Raw genomic sequence first — 20,922 nt, 5'->3', positions numbered from 1 at the left:
TTTTTGCCTCGTTCGTTCTTTTTCATCTTTTTTTCTCAACTCCCCCTCTTAGTTTTTATCTTTTTTTTTCGTTTTCCTTTTGTGTATCTTTATCTTTCTTTCTTTTTTTTCTTTCTCTCCTTCGTATATTTTTGTCTCGTTCGTTCTTTTTCTTTTTTTTCTCAACTTCCCTTTCATTTTTTTCATTTATTTCTCGTTTTCTTTTATGTATATATATTTCTCTTTTTTTCCACTCGCTTCTCTCTTCCCCTCTTTATATTTTTCCTTCCTCCTCCGTCACTCCCTCTCCCTCTCTCTCTCTTTCCCCTCTTTCGTTTTTTTCTATTTTATTTCGTTTCCCTTTTGCTCTTTATTTCTCTCCCTATCTAAATTTACGTTTCTCTCTCTCTCTCTCTCTCTCTCTCTCTCTCTCTCTCTCTCTCTCTCTCTCTCTCTCTCTCTCTCTCTCTCTCTCTCTCTCTCTCTCTCTCTCTCTCTCTCTCTCTCTCTCTCTCTCTCTCTCTCTCTCTCTCTCTCTCTCTCTCTCTCTCTCTCTCTCTTTATCTATCTATCTATCTATCTATCTATCTTATTCCTGTATCTCTCTCTTCTTCCTCAGTTAACTTTTCTCCTTTCGTCTGGTTTTTTTTTTCTACTTTTCCTCTTTACCTTTCCTGACTTCCTCTTCTTTATTCATATTTTCTTCCTCCATCCCCTTCTTCTTCTTTCAAACCTCTTCCGTCTTACAATTTTTCATCCTTTCATTTCTTTCCTACATTTGTTTTGTTTTGTTTATCTTTTCTTTACTTTTCTTATTTTCCTTTAATCTTTTCTTATTTTCTTTTTCTCTCACTTCTTTTACTCTCCATTCTTTAGTTCTTCGTTTTGTTCTCCTCCTTCTCTTTCTCTTTCTCCCTTCGTTTCTTTGTTTCACGTTTTCCGTCTCCATATTTAATTCTACTTGCTTTTCTTCCATTTTTTTTTATCTCTTTCATCTTTTCTTTTAGCCGTTCTTCCGTTGTTCCTTCTCTTCTTTCTATATCTCCTCTTCCTCTAGTCCTCTCCTATGCCTCATTCTATCCTGATATCCATTCCTCACTTCCGTCTCTCTCTTCCCTCCTCTTCCACCACTCCTTTCTCATCCTCTGTTTCTCTCGCTTCCTCTCATATTCTGTTCCCTTTTTCTTCGTTTCTCTTTCCTTACAATATTTTTTCTCCTCCTTCCCTTCCTGTGACCTTGTACATACCAGACTAGCAATCTCAGCTATATTAGAGAGTGAAAGGAAATGAGAGAGAGAGTGATAAAGAGGAGAAAGGAGAGGAGAGATTGACAGACAGGTAGAGAGAGAAAAATGCAGGAAGTGAAAGTATCAGACGAACCAGGTGAACAAAAAACACAGGTGAATCGAAAGAGAGAGAGAGAGAGAGAGAGAGAGAGAGAGCAACCTTCAACTTTAGCACAATATTCTGAAAGCCCTGTTTAAATAGAAGAAAAAAGAGAGAGAGAGAGAGAGAATAAAGCCATCACCATCACCACCATCACCACTTACCACCACCATCACCACCACCACCACCACCACCACCACCACACTAAACATTTAATTGAGCGAATGATTTATTGATCGATTTCGTCCGTAGACCAAAATTTCGTTCGGCCAATTAGCTTCTCTAATTGGGCAATTTTCACTCATTACCAATTTTCTCTGACTTTCTCTTCCCATCATCACCACCACCCACCTAACGCCCCTTCAACACCTCCCCCTTCAACACCTCCCCCCTCACCCACTTCTTCCCCTTTCCCCCATTTTTTTTCTCCTCACTCCTCTCTTCTCTTTATCCTCTTTCCCCTTCATCCCTAACCTACTTCCCATTTTTTTTATTTTCCCTTCATTCCTCACCCCCCCCCCTCCCTTCTCTTTATCCTCTTTCCCCTTCATCCCTAACCTACTTCCCATTTTTTTTCTTCTTTTCCCTTCATTCCTCACCCCCCCCCTCCCTTCTCTTTATCCTCTTTCCCCTTCATCCCTAACCTACTTCCCATTTTTTTTATTTTCCCTACATTCCGCACCCCCCCCCCCTCCCTTCTCTTTATCCTCTTTCCCCTTCATTCCTAACCTACTTCCCATTTTTTTTCTTCTTTTCCCTTCATTCCTCCACCCCCCTCCCTCTTCACCTTCAACCTCTTTGATACTTCCCACCCCCCAATCTCCTTCCCCCTTTATTTTCCTTTCCCTTCATTCACTTTTTTTTTCTTTCCTTCTTTCACTCCTCCAGTCACCCCTTTTCCTATATAATGTCTTTTCCGCCTCCCTATCACTCCAATTTTTCTATGTAATCTTTTCCTTCCATCCCTCCCTTTCCCTCCACCCCTTCTTCATTTGACATCTCTTTCTCACTCTCTCCCTTTCCCTTTTTCTCCTCCCCTTCACCTCCTCTCCCATAACATTTCTTTCTTCCCCTCTCTCATCACACGACTGGTAATATTTCTTCCCCCTTTTTTTCTACCTCCTAACTCCATATTATTCTTTATTTTTTTTTGTTTAGATCCGTTTCTCTCTCTCTCTCTCTCTCTCTCTCTCTCTCTCTCTCTCTCTCTCTCTCTCTCTCTCTCTCTCTCTCTCTCTCTCTCTCTCTCTCTCTCTCTCTCTCTCTCTCTCTCTCTCTCTCTCTCTCTCTCTCTCTCTCTCTCTCTCTCTCTCTCTCTCTCTCTCTCTCTCTCTCTCTCTCTCTCTCTCTCTCTCTCTCTCTCTCTCATCCATTTTAAAGAGAAATAGATCAAAATTTATGCATATCTTTTTTTTTTCTTTTGACCTCTCTATTATCCTTCTTCCCTCTCCTCCTCCTCCTCCTCCTCCTCCTCCTCCTCCCGTAACTTACCTGTAATCATGAAATGCAAACTTGAGGACCCTTTACCTGGGCTTAATTAAGTGGGCCACCCATTCACCTTTTCCTCCCTTCCCTCGTCCCTTTTTATTCCCTATTTTCTCCCTTCCGTCTTTATTCTTGTCTCTCTCTCCTTTTCCTTTTTTTCTCTTTTTTTGTCTCATTTATATATCTTCTTTGTCTCTTTATTCTTATCCATTCTTGTCTTCCTTCTTTTTTTCTTCCTTTTTTTCTCCCTCGCCCTTCCTTCCTTCCTCCTCTCCTCTGCTGTCCCTCCGTTTCCCTGTCTTCTCCTTTCCTCCCTCCTTCTTGCCCCATCCATCCACCTTTTCTTCCCTTCCTCTCCTCCCCCTTTATTCCCTCCTCCTTCACCTCTGCCCTCCATTTTAGACCACCCATTCACCATTTCCTCCCTTCCTCCCTCCCTTTTTCCTCCCTTCCCTTTCTCTCTTCCTTCATGTACTGTTCCTCCGTTTTGCTGTCCCTCTCTCTCTCCTTTTCTCCCTTCCTTTTCCTTTGTTTCCTTTATTTTATCCAGTTTTCTCTTTCACCTCATCCTTGGCCGGTCCTGTTTTTTCCTTCTCTTTGCTTCCCTTCCTTCCTTCCTCTTTTCTCTCGCATAAGCAGGTCTGGGTGCGAGAGGGATTTAGGGGTCTTAGTGAGCTCTGATCTCCGTCCAAGGGCACAATGAATTCAAGCTAGAAATCGAGCAAATAGGGTACTGGGATTTATTTCAAGGAGCGTAAGCAACAGAAGCGCCGAAGTCTTCCTCAAACTATATTTAGCATTAGTTAGACCTCATCTTGATAATGCGGTTCAGTTCTGGTCACCTTACTATAGAATGGATATCAAAATGCTAGAATCGGTGCAGAGGAGGATGACTAAGATGATTCAGGGGTTGAGAAACTTGCCATACGAGGAAAACCTCAAACAGTTAAACTTGCATTCTCTAGAAAGGCGAAGGGTGCGTGGAGACATGATGGAGGTTTATAAATGGAGGAAGGGCTTTAATAAGGGGGATATTCATAAGGTTTTGTTGGTAAGAGAACCGGGTAGGACACGAAGTAACGGGTTTAAACTGGATAAATTCAGATTCAACAGGGACATAGTCAAAAGTCGGTTTACTAACAGAGTGGTGGATGAGTGGAATAGGCTTAGCAGTCATGTGGTGAGTGCCAATACAATTGTCACATTCAAAAATAGATTAGATAAATTCATGGACAGCGATATTAGGTGGGGTTAGATACACGGGAGCTTAGGGTCAAAGGAGCTGCCTTGTACAGGCCTACCGGACTCCTGCAGACTCCTACGTTCTTATGTTCTTATGTTCATATTTATCCCACACTTCTCCTCACCTTATTTTCTCATGAGTTTTCCTTCCATCCCCTCTTCAGCCTTCCCATCATCACCTTTATCTTCATCTTCCTCTCCCTTAATGCTGGTTCCGTTCGCTTCATTTCTCGCTCTATCATCTCATTAATATCTTTCTCACCTCCTCTCATTTATTTTCCTATCCTTTGCTGCACCTTTCTCTACCCTTCCTTAACACATGTTTGTACTCTCTCTCTCTCTCTCTCTCTCTCTCTCTCTCTCTCTCTCTCTCTCTCTCTCTCTCTCTCTCTCTCTCTCTCTCTCTCTCTCTCTCTCTCTCTCTCTCTCTCTCTCTCTCTCTCTCTCTCTCTCTCTCTCTCTCTCTCTCTCTCTCTCTCTCTCTCTCTCTCTCTCTCTCTCTCTCTCTCTCTCTCTCTCTCTCTCAAGTAATAATAATAATAATAATAATAAAAATAATAATAATGACAAAGCGAAAGAAAATAAAGAGTATATATCTATGAGTGTATGTTTGTTTGTTTGTTTGTTTGTTTAGGGGCTTGTTTACTTGTGTACCCTTTTTAGTATTCCCTTAAAACGTTCCTTTTAATTAACGTCGAAAATAATATGGACACCTGTTTTTTTTTGTAGGTGAGTGAGGGAGAGGGGGGTAAGGGGGGGGATGGGGGAGAAGGGGTTGAAGGGAGTGGAAGAGGGGAGAGAGGAGGAGAAGGGGAAGGGGCGTGAGTTGGAGGGGGTGTTAAAGGGGTGGGGGGTTGACGGGGGAGGGGGAAGGGGGGGGTTGATGGGGAGGGGGGAGGGGGGATGACCTTTAATTAAAACGTCCTCGCCTGGCATCATTTTGCGATTTTTTTTTTTTTTTTTCAGTGCCATGCGAGCGTGAAAAAAGAATGTGTGATTTTATTATGGAGAGAGAAAACTATTATTGGTATTATTTATTATTATTATTAGTAGTAGTAGGAGGAGGAGTAGAGGGAGGAGTAGTAGTAGTAGTAGTAGTAGTAGTAGTAGGAGTAGAGGTAGGAGTAGGATTAGGAGTAGTAGTAGTAGTAGTAGTAGTAGGAGTAGAGGTTGGAGTAGGAGTAGGATTAGTAGTAGTAGGAGTAGGGGTAGCAGTGTAGTAGTAGGGGTAGTCGTTGTAGTAGTAGTAAAAAAAGGTACTACTACTACTACTACTACTACTACTACTACTACCACCACCACCACTACCACTACCACCACCACCACCACCACTAATATTGCTACTAAACGTTCCTTGCGGTTACAAAACAAAGGCAAGTAAATATAGACTCCTGATCAGCGGAACCAATGCTCATGACCGACGAGAGAGAGAAAAAAAAAGGGAAGAGATGATTATAACAGATTGAATTAACGCTAGTAGCAACACACACACACACACACACACACACACACACACACACACATCTCACAACACCCCCCCAAAAAATATAAAAAAACTTACCAATATCGAATCAGCGAATTAAAACTTGAAAATTATGACGGGAGGGAAGCGCACGCACGTACACACACACGCACACACACGCACATACCAACCACCACCCACAAAAAAACACAGATAATGATAACAGATAAAGCGAACCGAACAAGTAGTCTTAAGCACCACAAAAAAAGTGTTGCCAATACAGGAGGATCGTTGAGACTGAAATTACGAGATGAAAGTAGTGGTAACAGTCGCTCGCTCATCCGTAACGTAGCAGAAGCAGGAGCAGTAGCGAGGAAAGTAGCTAAGCAGTAGGAGGAGAAGTAGGAGGAGTAACCATGGTAGCAGAAGTAGTGGCAGGAGCGATAGCAGTAGCAGAAGGAGGTAGTGGCGTTGGTGGTGGCGGTAGTAGTAGTAGTAGCAGCAGCAGTAATAGTAGTAGCAGTAGTAGTAGTAGTAGTAGTAGTAGTAGGCAGAGGATGAGGAAGAAGAGGAACAAGAACAATAATAGAAGGAAGAGGAGGAGGATTAAAAGCAGTAATAAAAAGAGGAGTAAGAGGAGGAATAAGAGAGAGAACAGTAAAGGAAGGAAGAGGAAGAGGAGTAGCGCTGTAATAAAAGGATGCGGAGGAGTAAGAGGAGTAATAAGAGGAGGAAGAACGGTGATAGAAGAAAGAGGAAGAGAAGTAAGAACAGTAATAGGAAAAGGAGAAGGAGGAGTAAGAACAGAAATTGGAGGAGGAAGAAAAGTAAGAGAAAGCAGAGAACAGCAGTAGAAGGAATAGCAGTAATAGCAGGAGAGACCGAAACAAAACCTGAAGTAGTAAGTAGTAAGCAGTAGTAACAAGAGTAGCAGGTGGTGTCAGGTGGTACAGGTGAGGTGTGTTGAGGTACGCCGCGCCTCGCCACACTTCCAGGTACACTAATAGGCACAGGTATAGGTGTGTAAAGCGACGAGTAATAGACGGGAGGGCGTGGGAGAGGCGGTAAATAGGTGGAGTTATCAGGGGGGGGAGGGAGGGAAGCTAGGGGAGTGAAGGGGGATGGTGGGGAGGAAGGGGGTTGGTGGGGAGGGAAGGGATGTGTTTGTGAGGGGGAGGGATGTGTTTGTGGAGGGGAGTTGTTGTTTTGCGTGTGTGTGTGTGTGTGTGTGTGTGTGTGTGTGTGTGTGTGTGTGTGTGTGTGTGTGTGCGCAAAATGACAGACAGACAGGCAGACGGGCAACGATAGAAATAAACAGAGACACAAACACAAGCAAACAAAACAGCAAACAGATCATATGAATAAAAGGCAAGCAAATTTAGAAGTAGACAGACGTAAATAAGTAGACAAAGATAAAAAAAAGTACTTGAAAATACAAACACACATACACACACAAGCTAACAAACTCATTAACAGACAAACACCCAAACAAACACACAAAAGCAAACTAACTTTTTTATCAAACTTTTAGAATTACCACCACAGCGCCACCACCACCTCTCCCTTAGAAGCCGTGAGCCAATGAAGCCAATTACTTGTCCTTCGCGCAGGTAAAGGTGTGTACCGTTTGCACTCTTTGTACGCCTTTGTGAACCCTGTATACCCTTTCGTCCCCTAGAACCTCCCTAACCTCTTAACCTAGCCTTACCTAACCTTACTTAACTAACTTTATATAGCATTACCTTACTAAACCTAACAATACCTAGCCTTACCCAGCCTTACTTAACCTAACTTTACCTAATCTTATCTTACCTTACAATACCTAACCTTACCTAACCTAACCTAACCTTACTTTACTTTACCTTACCTTACCATGCCTAACTTTACCTATCCTTACCTAACCATATCTGGCCACGCCTAACCTAATTGAACCTAACTTTACCTTACTTTACCTTACCTCACCTAACCTAACCTACCAGTACCTTACCTTACCTTACCTTACCTTACAATACCTAGCCTTACCTAACCTAACCTTATTTTACTTTACCTTACCTTACCTTACCTTACCTAACCTAACCATACCTAACCTAACCTTACCTATCTTTACTTTACCTTACCTTACCTTACCTTACCTTATTTTATCTTACCTTACCTTACCTTACCTAACCTCACCTTACCTAACCTAACCTAACCATACCTAACCTAACCATACCTAACCTAACCATACCTATCTTTACTTTACCTTATCTTACCTTACCTTACCTTTCTTTATCTTACCTTACCTTACCTTACCTCACCTAACCTAACCTAACCTTACCTTACCTTACCTTACCCTACCTTACCTTACCTCACCTTACCTAACCTAACCTAACCATACCTAACCATACCTTACCCATCCTTACCTAACCTAACGTTATCTTACCTTACCTTACCTATCTTTTCCTAATCTTATTTTACCTTACCTTACCTTACCTCATCCTATCTTACCTCACCTTACCTACCTAACCTAACCTACCCTTGCCTAACCTGACCTAACCTAATCTTACCTTAAAATACTTCAACTTACCTTACCTTACCTTACCTAACCTTAGATAGATAGATGGCTAGATAGACATAGATAGATTAGTAGAGACTGTTATGCAAATAGATAAAAAGACAGGTAGAGGTTGGTCAGTTGTATAGATAGATTAATATAGACAGGTATGAAGAAAAGACAGGTAATGCAAAGGTAATTCAGAGGTAAGTTAAAGACAGATAGAGGTAGACGGGTACAGGGAGGTCAGTTATATAAATAGATAGAGATAAATATAGGCAGGTATGCAGGTAGATGAAATGACAGGTAACGTACAGGTAACCCATTCAATTCATATCTTATTCTACCCCATATCAGTTCTCACCTTTCTCACCTGTCCTTCACGTTTATTCACTGTTATTTCCCACCGTAATTGTGTTTGTTCTTTCACTGTTATTTCTTACCGTCATCGTATTCATTTTTTCACTGTTACTTTCTATATCGCCAGGTTTGTTTTTTCGATTATTTTCCAACGTTTTTTTCACTGTTATTTTTTATCGTTATCGTATATATTTTTTTCACTGTTACTTTCTATATCGCCAGGTTTGTTTTATCGATTATTTTCCATATTTTTTTTCACTGTCATTTCTTATCGTTATCGTATATATCTTTTTCACTGTAACTTTCTATATCGTCATTTTTTATTATTTTCCATCGTTTTTTCACTGTTATTTCTTACCGTCATCGTATATATTTTTTTCACTGTTACTTATTATATCGCCGGTTTGTTTTATCGATTATTTTCCAACTTTCTTTTCACTGTTTTTCCCTGTCACCACCATATCTGTTCTTTCACTGTATTTTTCCTTTCGTCATCTTATACGTCTCTTGTTTTATCGATTATTTTCCAACTCTATTTTCACTGTTATATCCTGTCACCATCATATCTATTCCTTCACTGTAGTTTCTCCTTTCATCATCTTATTTTTCTCTTCTCCGTTATTTATCGTCATGCTATTTGTGTTTTTTTCGTTCACTGTTATTTCCCATCGTCATTGTATCTGCTTGTTTCACTGTTATTTTCCCGCCGCCACCTTTATTTCTTTTCTTTTTTCACTTGCTTCTCAGCGTCACCGTGCTGGAAAATGCTTCTCTAAGGGCGACGCCAGGAAAGGTTAAACCAGGGAGAAAGTTGGAATTTGTCAGCGAGGAAAATTATGATAAGTTTGTCGTTCGATTGTGTAATTCGGGCGGCTGACGAGAGAGAGAGAGAGAGAGAGAGAGAGAGAGAGAGAGAGAGAGAGATTCTTTACTCGTTTTCATTCTCTCTCTCTCTCTCTCTCTCTCTCTCTCTCTCTCTCTCTCTCTCTCTCTCTCTCTCTCTCTCTCTCTCTCTCTCTCTCTCTCTCTCTCTCTCTCTCTCTCTCTCTCTCTCTCTCTCTCTCTCTCTCTCCAGTATTCCCCTCAACCTTCCTCCCCTCCCCCTCTTCCCCTCAATCCTCACCTTTCCCCTCACGTCTATACCCTTTCATTCCCCTCACATCCTCCCTGTCTTTCTCAACGTTCTAACTTCCTTTAACGTTCCCAATTTCCCCCTTTGGTTCTTTTTCCCTTGTTTTCCCTTTTTCTGTATATGCTCGGTTCTCCAGTATTTTATTTTTCCTACTCTTTTCCTTATTTTTCTTTCCTGCTTTTTTTTCATTTTCTTCCGTTGTTTAATTTTTCTATATCGTCTTTTCTTAACTCTTTCTTTATTATCTTGTGTTTCCTTGTGTTCTTCCCGCTTTACTTATTTATTTTCTTTCCTGCCTTTCTTCCTCTCTCATTCTCTTATCTTTTACTCTCTACTCATTACCCCCATTCCTTATTTTCCTTTGCTTTTCCTTTATTTTTGTATCATCCCTTAGTCTCTTCCTTTTTCTTCAACCCTTCCTTGTACTTCCTTTTTCTTCTCCCTTGCTTCTTTAATTCTCTACTTCTATTGTTTTAACTTTTTTTGGCCCTTTCCTTCTTCCTAGCCCTTCCCAAAACTCCTTCACTCCTTATCATTTCCTTTAGTCTCTCCCTTTATCTTCAACCCTTCCTTGTAGTCCCTTTTTCTTCTCCCTTGCTTTTTCTTTAATTCTCTACTTTTATTGTTTTAACTTTTTTTGGCCCTTTCCTTCTTCCTGGTCCTTCCCATCACTCCTCTCCTTCTCATTTCCTTTTGCTATTTGATTTACCAGTGACCTCTCTCCTCATAACCTTCCTTATCCTGCCACAGTCATTTCCTTTCAGATTTTCTCCATCATATATAACGTTCCCTTTTTTCCTTTATTCTTCACTGGTCATTTTTATCCTTTTCTATTTTCCCTAGTCCCCCCTTTCTCTCTCTCTCTCTCTCTCTCTCTCTCTCTCTCTCTCTCTCTCTCTCTCTCTCTCTCTCTCTCTCTCTCTCTCTCTCTCTCTCTCTCTCTCTCTCTCTCTCTCTCTCTCTCTCTCTCTCTCTCTCTCTCTCTCTTACCACACCTATACATCCATATCTCTCACTCTCTCGTTTTACAGCGTTTTCTCTTTCTCCCAATCCGAAGCTTTTCACGTTCTCTAAATTTTCCTCTTTGTCTCTCCCTCTCTTCATCATTCTCTTATCACACGTTCATTTATCTCTTTCCCTCCTTAGTTTTCCAGTTTTTTTCCTCTTCCTCGTTCCCTCCATAGCTTTCTACGTTCCTCCCTCTTTCCTCTTTGTCTCTACCTCTCTTCATCATTCTCTTATCACACGTTCATTTGTCTCTTTCCCTCCTTAGTTATCCAGTTTTTTCTCTCTTCCTTGTTCCCCCCAAAGCTTTCCATGTTCCGCCCTCTTTTTCCCGTTTGTCCCCTTCTCTCTTCATTCTCATCACTCCACCTTCGTTTTCCACTCCTCTCTCTTTCCACTCCACCACCATACCGTTTCCCATTCTCTCTATAACTTCCCCCTTTGTCCCCCTCACCCCTCACGCCCTCCCTTCGTTTCCCCCGCCTGACCCAGCGCCTCCGAGGGGAAAGTACCGCCCCGAACTGAGCCCGAACCAGATTTTGTTTTGATAGCGACGAGAACCATATTTCAAGCCTCGGGTAGCGTGGCATCGATCCCCGGGCGTGAGAGAGAGAGAGAGAGAGAGAGAGAGAGATGAGGCCTTCAGGGGTTCAGGGCTGGATGGCTGGAGGGGAAAAAAATAAAATAAAGACAAAAACTCACCTCTTTTTTATCTCTCTCTCTTTCTCTCTGTGTCTCTGCCTCCTTCCCCTTCCTCCCCTCTCCCTCCTCCCTCCTTCCTCCCTCTCCTCTCTCTCTCTCTCACTCCTCTTCCGATGCAGGCCGCCGCAGATTCGGTGTTTTCATGTCGCTTTGTGAACTGGTCGAGGGAAATCGCGTCGGCCGTGAAAAAAAAAAAGAACCCCCAAAAAACGACGAATGATGAAAATAGAAATTAGTCTGGGCGGCGTAATGAGATTGTACCAAACTTCCTCCCCTAATGAAGAGGCCCCGCCCTGAAACAATGTCCTGGGCTTCGGGGGGCGGGGCGGGGTCACCATGAAGGCCTGGCTCCACCTCTCCGACCACCCTCACCCAATGGCAAACCAGCGCCGCCCCGCCCAGAGTCAGCCGTCGGGGGGGCCTGCGCGCGCACCACCCTCGGCTGTCTCTCCTGCTGGCTACAAGTTGCTCTGTGCGGCGATTCAGCGGGAGGTTTATTGGGTGTGCGTTGAAGTGCGTGAGGGACGAGTGTGGGAAGGAGGAGGAGGTGCTGTGATTACTCTCGGAACCTTTTGAATACCTGGAGGAGGAGGAGGAGGGAAAAAAACAACGCTCCGAGGAGGTCGTGAGCGTGAACTCGGTCTGGGACTTCCATGAGCGGCGCCGCGGGACCTACCGAGTGCTGTCCCGCCGTCACCACCACCGCCACTGTCACCACCACCACCACCACCACCTTGGAGCAGTCAGCCACCACCACAACCACCACCGCAGCCGCCACCACCCCCACCGGAATGAAGGTGAGGGTGTAAAAGATGGCTTATCGCCCCGCCGCCTGCCCCTCCGGCCCTCCCCTGTGACACCTATCCGCCTTCTCATTACCACCTGTCACCTTCCCCAGCGGAAAATTTACGGCGTCGTGCTCTTGAGGGTCCCCAAGCGAGGGTGTGATTATGACACGTCCGCCGCCATTGTCTGTGTCAGCTCATCAGCGGAGGGGTATTATGCCGTCAGTCGCGCGCCCTGTACCCCATCTGTATGCCGCCCCCGCCCCCCTGTCCCCAGCCCCCCACCCCCGCTGTCCCCGATCACCAGCCCCCGCCCCGGCCACCGCTAACGACCACACACACACACACACACACACACGCACACAACTCATATTTTGTTCCCTTTTTTCCCATTACGTCGTTTCCGGTTTTTATTTATTTTTTAGTTTTGTCCGGGATTTTTATTTCTTGTTCTCGTTTTACGTACACGCACGCACGCACGCAAACACACACACACACACACACACACACACACACACACACACACAACTTTTATCGTCATCCCATCTTGCCTCATTTTTTTTCTCCAATTTCAAAGGATTTTTTTTTTTATTTCCAACTTTTATTACACGCTTTTCTCTCTCTTTATTTTACCCCCATCACGTCACTTTTATTTTCCTTTCTGTTTCAAATAATTTTAACTCACTCTCGTTTCACGCGTTTCATTTGTGAAGACTTCGTATTATATTCCTTTTCCGTGCTGACCTCTCGTGGTATGTACTGACCTCCTTTCCCTTTTGTTTTGAGGTCAGGTCATAACGAAAGGGTGAGTGGGTGGGAAGGTAAATTGGGAAGGTGTCAGCGTGTCGGCAGTGGGGGGTGGATGGAAGGGAAGAAGGAAAGGAAGGAAGGGATGAGAATTAAAGGGTTAGCGTTGAGAAAACAGGAAAGGAAGGGAAAGGAAACGGAAAAGGTTGGAAAGAAATAAAAAAGAAGGGAAGGGAAAGAGAAGGAAGAAAATAGATGGGAAAGGAAAAAGAAAAGAAGAGAATGTGAAGAAAGGGATAGAGAAGGAAGGGAAGGAACGATAACAGGAAGGGTGTAAGTACGAAAATATTGGAAAGGAAATAGAAGGAAAGGAAAAGAAAATAAAGGGAATGGTACAGAGACGAAAATAAATGGGAAAGGGAAAAGAAGGGAAGAGAAAGTGAAGGAAGGGAAGAAACTGTAACGGGAAGGGTAAAGGAATGAAAAAATTGGAAAGAAAATAGAAAGGGAAGAGAAAGGAAGGGAACAGTATAGGAACAAAAAATATAGAGGTGGTGATAAATTAACATAGAAGGAAAAGAAACAAATTTGAAGGCTGAGAAAATAATGTAAAAAGAGAAAAGGAAGAGGAAGGAAAAGGGTCAGAACACCTATCTGCTTAATTAAATCTGGTCAGGTGTCTCGCAGGTAGCCATTTCCAGGTGTTAAGTGGTGCTTCGTGGTCGTGATGGTGATGATGGTGGTGATGGTGAGGGTGTAGAGCTGACCCTCGTACCCCTCACCATCATCACCACCGTACTTTCAGGGGTGTGGAATGGTGGCTTGTGGTATGGTGGAGTGTGGTGGAATGGTGTCTCTCCTCTCACCATTATCCTCCCCTCACCATTCACCATCCTGACTGTAATTTAAAAGAAGGGGGATTAGTAAATTGTTCTTCTTGTTCTTGTTCTTGTAATTTGTTCAGTCTTCTTGTTCTAGTTATTTTAATTCGTTCACTTTTCTAGTTTGTTTGTTCTCGTTCTTTTAAATTGTTCATTGTGTTCTCGCTTTTTTTTTGTTCTTTTAAACTGTTCACTGTCTTCTTGTTGTTGTTTTTAAATATTCATTGTTATTTTTTCTTGTTCCTTTATATTGTTCACTGTGTTCTTCTCTTTTTTTCTTGTTCTTTTAAAATGTTCACTGTCTTCTTGTTCTTTTAAAATATTCATTGTTATTTTTTCCTTGTTCCTTTAAATTGTTTACTGTGTTCTTCTCTTTTTTGTTTGTTCTTTTAAACTGTTCACTGTCTTCTTGTTGTTCTTTTAAAATATTCATTGTTATTTTTTCTTGTTCCTTTAAACTGTTCACTGTCTTCTTGTTGTTCTTTTAAAATATTCATTGTTATTTTTTTCCTTGTTCCTTTAAATTGTTCACTGTGTTCTTCTCTTTTTTATTGTTCTTTTAAACTGTTCACTGTCTTCCTTTTCTTCTTCTTTTAAAATATTCATTGTTATTTTTTCCTTGTTCCTTTAAATTCTTCATTGTCTTCATCTTGTTCTCCCAAATTGTTCACTGTCTTCTTTCTGTTCTTCTAAATTGGTCACCGTTTTACTCTTGTCCTTGTTCTTGTAAATTGTTCACTGTCTTATTTCTGTTCTCCTAAATTGTTCACTGTCTTCATCTTGTTCTTCTAAATTAATCACTGCCTTCATCTTGTTCTTCTAAATTGGTCACCGTTTTGCTCTTGTCCTTGTTCTCGTAAATTGGTCACTGTCTTCTTGTTCTTCCTGTATATTGTTCAGTCTTGTCTTCATTCACTTCATAACACCTTCACTTAGTTTTCTTACATACCTCACCACATTGTCCTTGCGAGAAAATGACAACGTTTCTATCACTGTCATACCTCTCACTGTCTTGTCTCCACTCTGTAACACCTTCACCCTTTCCCTAACATTCCTCGCCATATTTTCCTTGTGTGAGAATGACTGAACCGCTCTATAACTGTCATACCTCTCACTCTCTTGTCTCCACTCTGTAACACCTTCACCCTTTCCCTAACATTCCTCGCCATATTTTCCTTGTGTGTGAGAATGACTGAGTGGTTCCATCGCTGTCATACCGTCACATTCCTTTCCTCTCTCACCATCCGCACTGCATTCCGAGAGGGGGTGATAGTGGTATGCCTCACACCCTTCACTATGTCCTCTTGTCATCTTCCCTCACCATCATGCTTCCAGTGGTGTTAAGTCTGGTGATGGTGATGGTGATGGTGGTGGTCGTGAGGTGCCATATGATACACACCTCACCTCCTGCATCCATTTCCTTATATTCAGATTTTCATAAGTTTATAATCTGTTTGGTTGAGTTTTTCGTTGTGCATTTTCTCTCTGGTAACGGTGTGGATTTTTTTTTCGTTAGTGTTATCTTGCCGAAGACATTTATTTGCTGTCTATAGTCTCATTTTTTTATCATTTATATTTTTTCTTTATTTTTTTGTGTTGATTTTCAAGTTTTGTATTACATTGAAACGAGTCTTTTATTTTATTTACATGCTTAACTTTCCGCTCCGATCGATTCTGCATAAACTAAAAATACTTTAACCTAACAGAAAACAAAATAAAGTAATAATGAGACGAAAAGAAGATATATTTTACTGATGGGAAAATTTATCAAGCCATACACTTCCCGAAAAAAAATAATCATACACCGAATATTCGATTTTTTTAATGGCAGAAAGAAGGAGCGATAAATATTTCGATTCGCAAAGAGTCAAACGAGATTACTGGCCTGGATTTGTGGCCTCCATCAGTCTTGGCTGGTAAAGAAGTGGAGTCCATGAACCACTGTAAACTTTTATGTCCCTCGTAAATTAGAATGACACACACACACACACACACACACACACACACACACACACACACACACACACACACACACACACACACACACACACACACTAACTTACCTGGGAATCCATTAATTAGTACAGCACTTAATTTTAATCAGTGTGAGACCGTAGCAGTGTGTACATGATGATTATCCATGACAAACGACGCACACACACACACACACACACACACACACACATGCACACCATTTTGTACAAGTGTCAATGTGCGTGTTTGTGTGTGTGTGTGTGTGTGTGTGTGTGAGTGTTGCATTTCCTCCCCCCCCCCCTCTCTCTCTCTCTCTCTCTCTCTCTCTCTCTCTCTCTCTCTCTCTCTCTCTCTCTCTCTCTCTCTCTCTCTCTCTCTCTCTCTCTCTCTCTCTCTCTCTCTCTCTCTCTCTCTCTCTCTCTCTCTCTCTCTCGCTCAAGATTTAAGCACCTCGCACACTTTTCTTTGTGGTCCTTACGCTCCTTACATCCTCCTCTTAGCTCCTCCTCGCCACCCTCTCGACGCCCGCCACCGAGGACAGAGCGTCGACTTGGTAATGCTGGGAATGATAAGCTTGGGAATTATGTACTCTGGCCTATGCTGAGAGAGAGGGGGATTGCATGCGTGCCTTCGGGCTTTTCTTGGAAGAGGAATGACGTAGATGTTTGCGTGTTTGATGGGTTGTTTAGGTGCACACACACACACACACACACACACACACACACACACACACACTGGGATAAGCTTTCAAGTTACGAGGTGTTTGTAAAGATTCTCTCTCTCTCTCTCTCTCTCTCTCTCTCTCTCTCTCTCTCTCTCTCTCTCTCTCTCTCTCTCTCTCTATCTCTCTCTCTCTCTCTCTCTCTCTCTCTCTCTCTCTCTCTCTCTCTCTCTCTCTCTCTCTCTCTCTCTCTCTCTCTCTCTCTCTCTCTCTCTCTCTCTCAATGGTGTGAGTAAGTCGCTTTAATCTCATGTGCGTTTTAATAGCCGTGTTGAGAGCCTCTTGTGAACGTTTGTGTGTACGTTTTTGTGTAAGTGGAAGTCTTGAAAGCTGACGTTGAGGTTGTGTGTGTAAACGTTGTATTATGTTTCCCAAAGCTGCTTAGTGTGTGTGTGTGTGTGTGTGTGTGTGTGTGTGTGTGTGTGTGTGTGTGTGTGTTGTGTTTTCATAATCTTTTACATGTCCTAACAGAAATATTATCGTTGTCATTGTTATCTAATCTCACATTTGCTTCTTCATCTTATTTTTCTACGTATGTTGTTTAATTATCGCCATTGTCGTAGTTATCATCAGCATCATATTATTAGGCATTATGACATCATTACCACCATTATCATCATCATAATCATCGTCATAATCATTATCATCATCATCATCATCGTCACCATCATCATCGCAGTGGAATGAGGCAATAAAAGAAGTTTTCAATTGTTTCAGAAGTTGGGAAGAACAAAAGCACCGACAGTCAAAGTAAGTGTTTTCCTCCAGTGATGATAATGATGATAGTAATAATAATAATAATAATAATAATAATAATAATAATAATAATAATAATAATAATAACAATAATAATAATAATAATAATAATCATACATACGAAATAATAGTTAAACAATGGTAACAGCATAAATGATAATATCAATAACAAATTTATTGTTCAAAAAACTTTTTGCATTATATTTTCATTATTTTTATCGTTTGTATTATAATAATTATTATTATCTTTATTATTATTATTATTATTATTATTATTATTATTATTATTATTATTATTATTATTATTATTATTATTATTATTATCATTATCATAATCATAATCATCGTGTTAGTCTTTCTATCATGTGATGATTTCATTGTCATTATTTTTTATTGTATTATTAATTGTTTATTTTCTCATGATTATTGTATATTACTAATATCGCAGAGATCAAGCAAAGCCTTCAGCAACGAACAGTATTTATGTATGTGACAAAATACTCTTAATACCAAGGAAAGACTGAACCGGAGATAAAAAGTTGGATATCAAGGAGGAAAATTAGGAAGAGGAGGAGGAGAAGGAAGATGAGGAGGAGGAAAAGATGAAAAATATAGTGCAAATTTATTACTTTCCATCGCTAAATGAGAAATAACAGCCGTAGTAAATAAGTGTCCGCCATTAGTTTCCGAATTTCCACCCATTCACCGCCAGTCACGTTCTGGGCCACAGCTTACAAATGTCACGTAGTACGGCAGTTCACAAGTCAAATACTAATGTTTTGAATTATCGCATATTTCGTCATCCCTGTCTGTTCATTATGTTATCGTTTTTTTCCTGTCACTTAGTTTCGTTCGGTCCCACTCCTAACCAGATGTCCGTAATTACCAGTATCATGTAGTTTACGAACCAAGTATTAATATCTAAGTTATCATATATTTTCATTCTTTTAATGGATCATGTGTTTATTTTTCATTGCCACTGAATTACGCCTTCCTATATTTTATAAGGTGAAGTAGTTTTAGAGCTCAAGTATTTATGTATTAAGTTTCAACATATTTTCCGTTATCCCTCGGGCTATTACTTTTTTATTTATTTATTTGTCACTTATTTTCGCTGTCTCCCGCTCTTAATAACATACAAGTCCTTTTTTCTAAGTCACGCACCTTTTTTTAGAAGTCAAACGATTATATCAGAATTTCCACATTTTTCGGCATCCCTCTGTCTATTAATAATGTTTTATTCTACTTTATTTGTCACTGACTTTCGCCATCTATCAAACTTTTAGTCTTGTGCTTTTTTATAACTTCTAAAATGCCACGTACTTTATTAACTCAACATGGACGCACAAAATTTCAACATAATTATTTAGGTCATTTTGCTGTTTTTTAATCTTTTTTATTATTTATTTGTCGCTTAGTTTCGCCGTCTCTCACTCCTAATCACGTTCTAGGTCCTTAATTCCTAAGAGTCACGTAGTTTTAGAACCCAAAGAATAACATCGAATTTCCACATATTTTTCTCCATCACTATGTCATTTTTCTTTTTGATTTGTCACTCACTTCCACCTTATCTTGGTCTTGTAATGATGTATTGGTCCATATTCCTAAAAATGTCTCGTAATTTATAAACCAAACATTTTTTATTTAAGTATTCACATAGTTTCCTCAGGCCATTACCTTTCAGTTACATAAAGTTCGTAATTTCGTATATTTACTTAGTGTTCATATATTTTCTTCTCTTTTTTATCAATGACGCAGATATCCATACTTTTCTTTCGTTTTGCCACCGAGTGTTCATGTATTTTCTTTTCTCTTTTTTATCAATGACGCAGATATCCATACTTTTCTTTCGTATTTGCCACCGAGTGTTCATGTATTTTCTTTTCTCTTTTTTATCAATGACGCAGATATCCATACTTTTCTTTCGTATTTGCCACCGAGTGTTCATGTATTTTCTTTTTCTCTTTATCAATGACGCAGATATCCATACTTTTCTTTCGTTTTGCCACCGAGTGTTCATGTATTTTCTTTTTCCCTTTATCAATGACGCAGATATCCATACTTTTCTTTCGTTTTGCCACCGAGTGTTCATGTATTTTCTTTTTCCCTTTATCAATGACGCAGATATCCATACTTTTCTTTCGTTTTGTCACCGAGTGTTCATGTATTTTCTTTTTCCTTTTATCAATGACGCAGATATCCATACTTTTCTTTCGTTTTTCCACCGAGTGTTCATGTATTTTCTTTTTCTCTTTATCAATGACGCAGATATCCATACTTTTCTTTCGTATTTGCCACCGTTTTGCCATTTCTGAGTCTATTAATCACGCAGTTATTCGTAATTTATTTTGTGTCCTTTATAATTTCAACACTTCCGTCTCATTATTGTGTATTATTGCGTACCATCCTGTTAAAACACTCAACGTGACACTCTTGTTAATTTTTTCGCTTTTTATATTAGTTTCCGCAAAATATCGTCATCCCTCTGTCCATTCATCACGCAGGTATCCATAATTTATTTGTCACTTAGTCTCCCCGCCTGTCTCGTTATCGCCTCCCATCCTGCAAATACTCTGAACCTGACACTCCCGTTAGTTAGTTATTTTTCACACAATTTCGTCATTCCACTAATCACGCAGGTATCCATAATTTATTTGTCACTGAGGGGCGTATTACTAGACATTAATTTTCGTCGCCCAAGTTCACGTATAATTATTTGACAAGGCTTTCGTTTTAGTTTTGGGCATTTCCAGGAGTAGTTTTATGACTCTGGTGGTAGTTTGACCCTTCTTCTGTACCGTGAACCTGAAGAAACACTCATTAGAAGCCGAATGATCCCCTCCTTGGCCTTTGGAAATAGCTGATGTGAGAAGCGATAGTGTTTTGTAATACCCTCCTTATTCTCGCCGTCTCTATCTCGTTATCGCTTTCCATCCTGCAAATACTCTGAACCTGACACTCCTGTTTCTCGTTATCGCTTTCCATCCTGCAAATACTCTGAACCTGACACTCCTGTTAGTTAGTTATTTTTCACACAATTTCGTTTTTCCATTAATCACGCAGGTAGCCATAATTTATTTGTCACTTAGTCTCATTATCGCCAACCATCCCACAAATACACTCAACTTGATACTTCTGTTAGTTTTATTTATTTTTAGTTTCGTCATTCCTGTGTCCATTATTTGTCTGTCACTTAGTCTCACCATCTCTGTCTCATTATCGTGCACCGTTCCATAACTATAAGCTCAACTTGACACTCTTGTTTAGTTTTTTCATCTTTTTCATTAGTTTTCGCAACATTCCGTCATTCCCGGCTCCATTAATCACGCAGGTATCCATAATTAATTTGTCACTTATATTCTCGCCACATTTCGTCTCATTATCGCCAACCGTTCCACCTACACTTAACTTGACACTCTTAATTGTTTTGTTTTTTCCACCTTTTTCATTAGTTTTCCCAATATTCCGTCATTCCCGGCTCCATTAATCACGCAGGTATCCATAATTTATTTTTCACTTATATTCTCGCCACTTCTTCTCATTATCGCCAACCATTCCACAAATATACGCTGAACTTGATACTCCTGTTAGTTTTATCTAGTTTAAGTTTTCACACAGTTGCGTTATTCATCTGTTCATTACTCACGCAGGCATCCATGATTTACTTGTCACTTAGCTTTGCCGCCGCTGTTTCGTTATCGTGTACTGTTCCACAAATACGCTGAACATGGCACTCAAGTTATTTATTTCACCTTTTTTAATAATTTCCACA

At 40.7% G+C, this 20,922-nt stretch overlaps 1 protein-coding gene across 3 annotated transcripts in view; it reads left to right on the top strand.

Annotated features, from left to right (window-relative positions):
* LOC126998042 (LIM/homeobox protein Awh-like) overlaps positions 1-20,922 on the top strand; it is an 88,354-nt gene that overhangs the window by 6,618 nt on the left and 60,814 nt on the right. The window contains exons 1-2 of one of the 3 annotated variants that reach the window (XM_050859344.1): positions 11,393-12,083; positions 17,112-17,144. The exons of 1 other annotated variant lie outside the window; for it this stretch is intronic. In XM_050859344.1, coding sequence (XP_050715301.1) covers positions 11,940-12,083; positions 17,112-17,144 — 177 coding nt within the window. In that variant the 5' untranslated portion in view covers positions 11,393-11,939. Of the gene's footprint in view, positions 1-11,392; positions 12,084-17,111; positions 17,145-20,922 lie in introns of those variants that run through there. One more of the 3 variants, XM_050859345.1, reaches the window with a different exon arrangement.

The sequence above is a fragment of the Eriocheir sinensis genome, chromosome 13 (assembly GCF_024679095.1).
Source record: "Eriocheir sinensis breed Jianghai 21 chromosome 13, ASM2467909v1, whole genome shotgun sequence".
Classification (NCBI taxonomy): domain Eukaryota; kingdom Metazoa; phylum Arthropoda; class Malacostraca; order Decapoda; family Varunidae; genus Eriocheir; species Eriocheir sinensis.
This window is presented reverse-complemented; position numbering and strand designations above follow the sequence as displayed.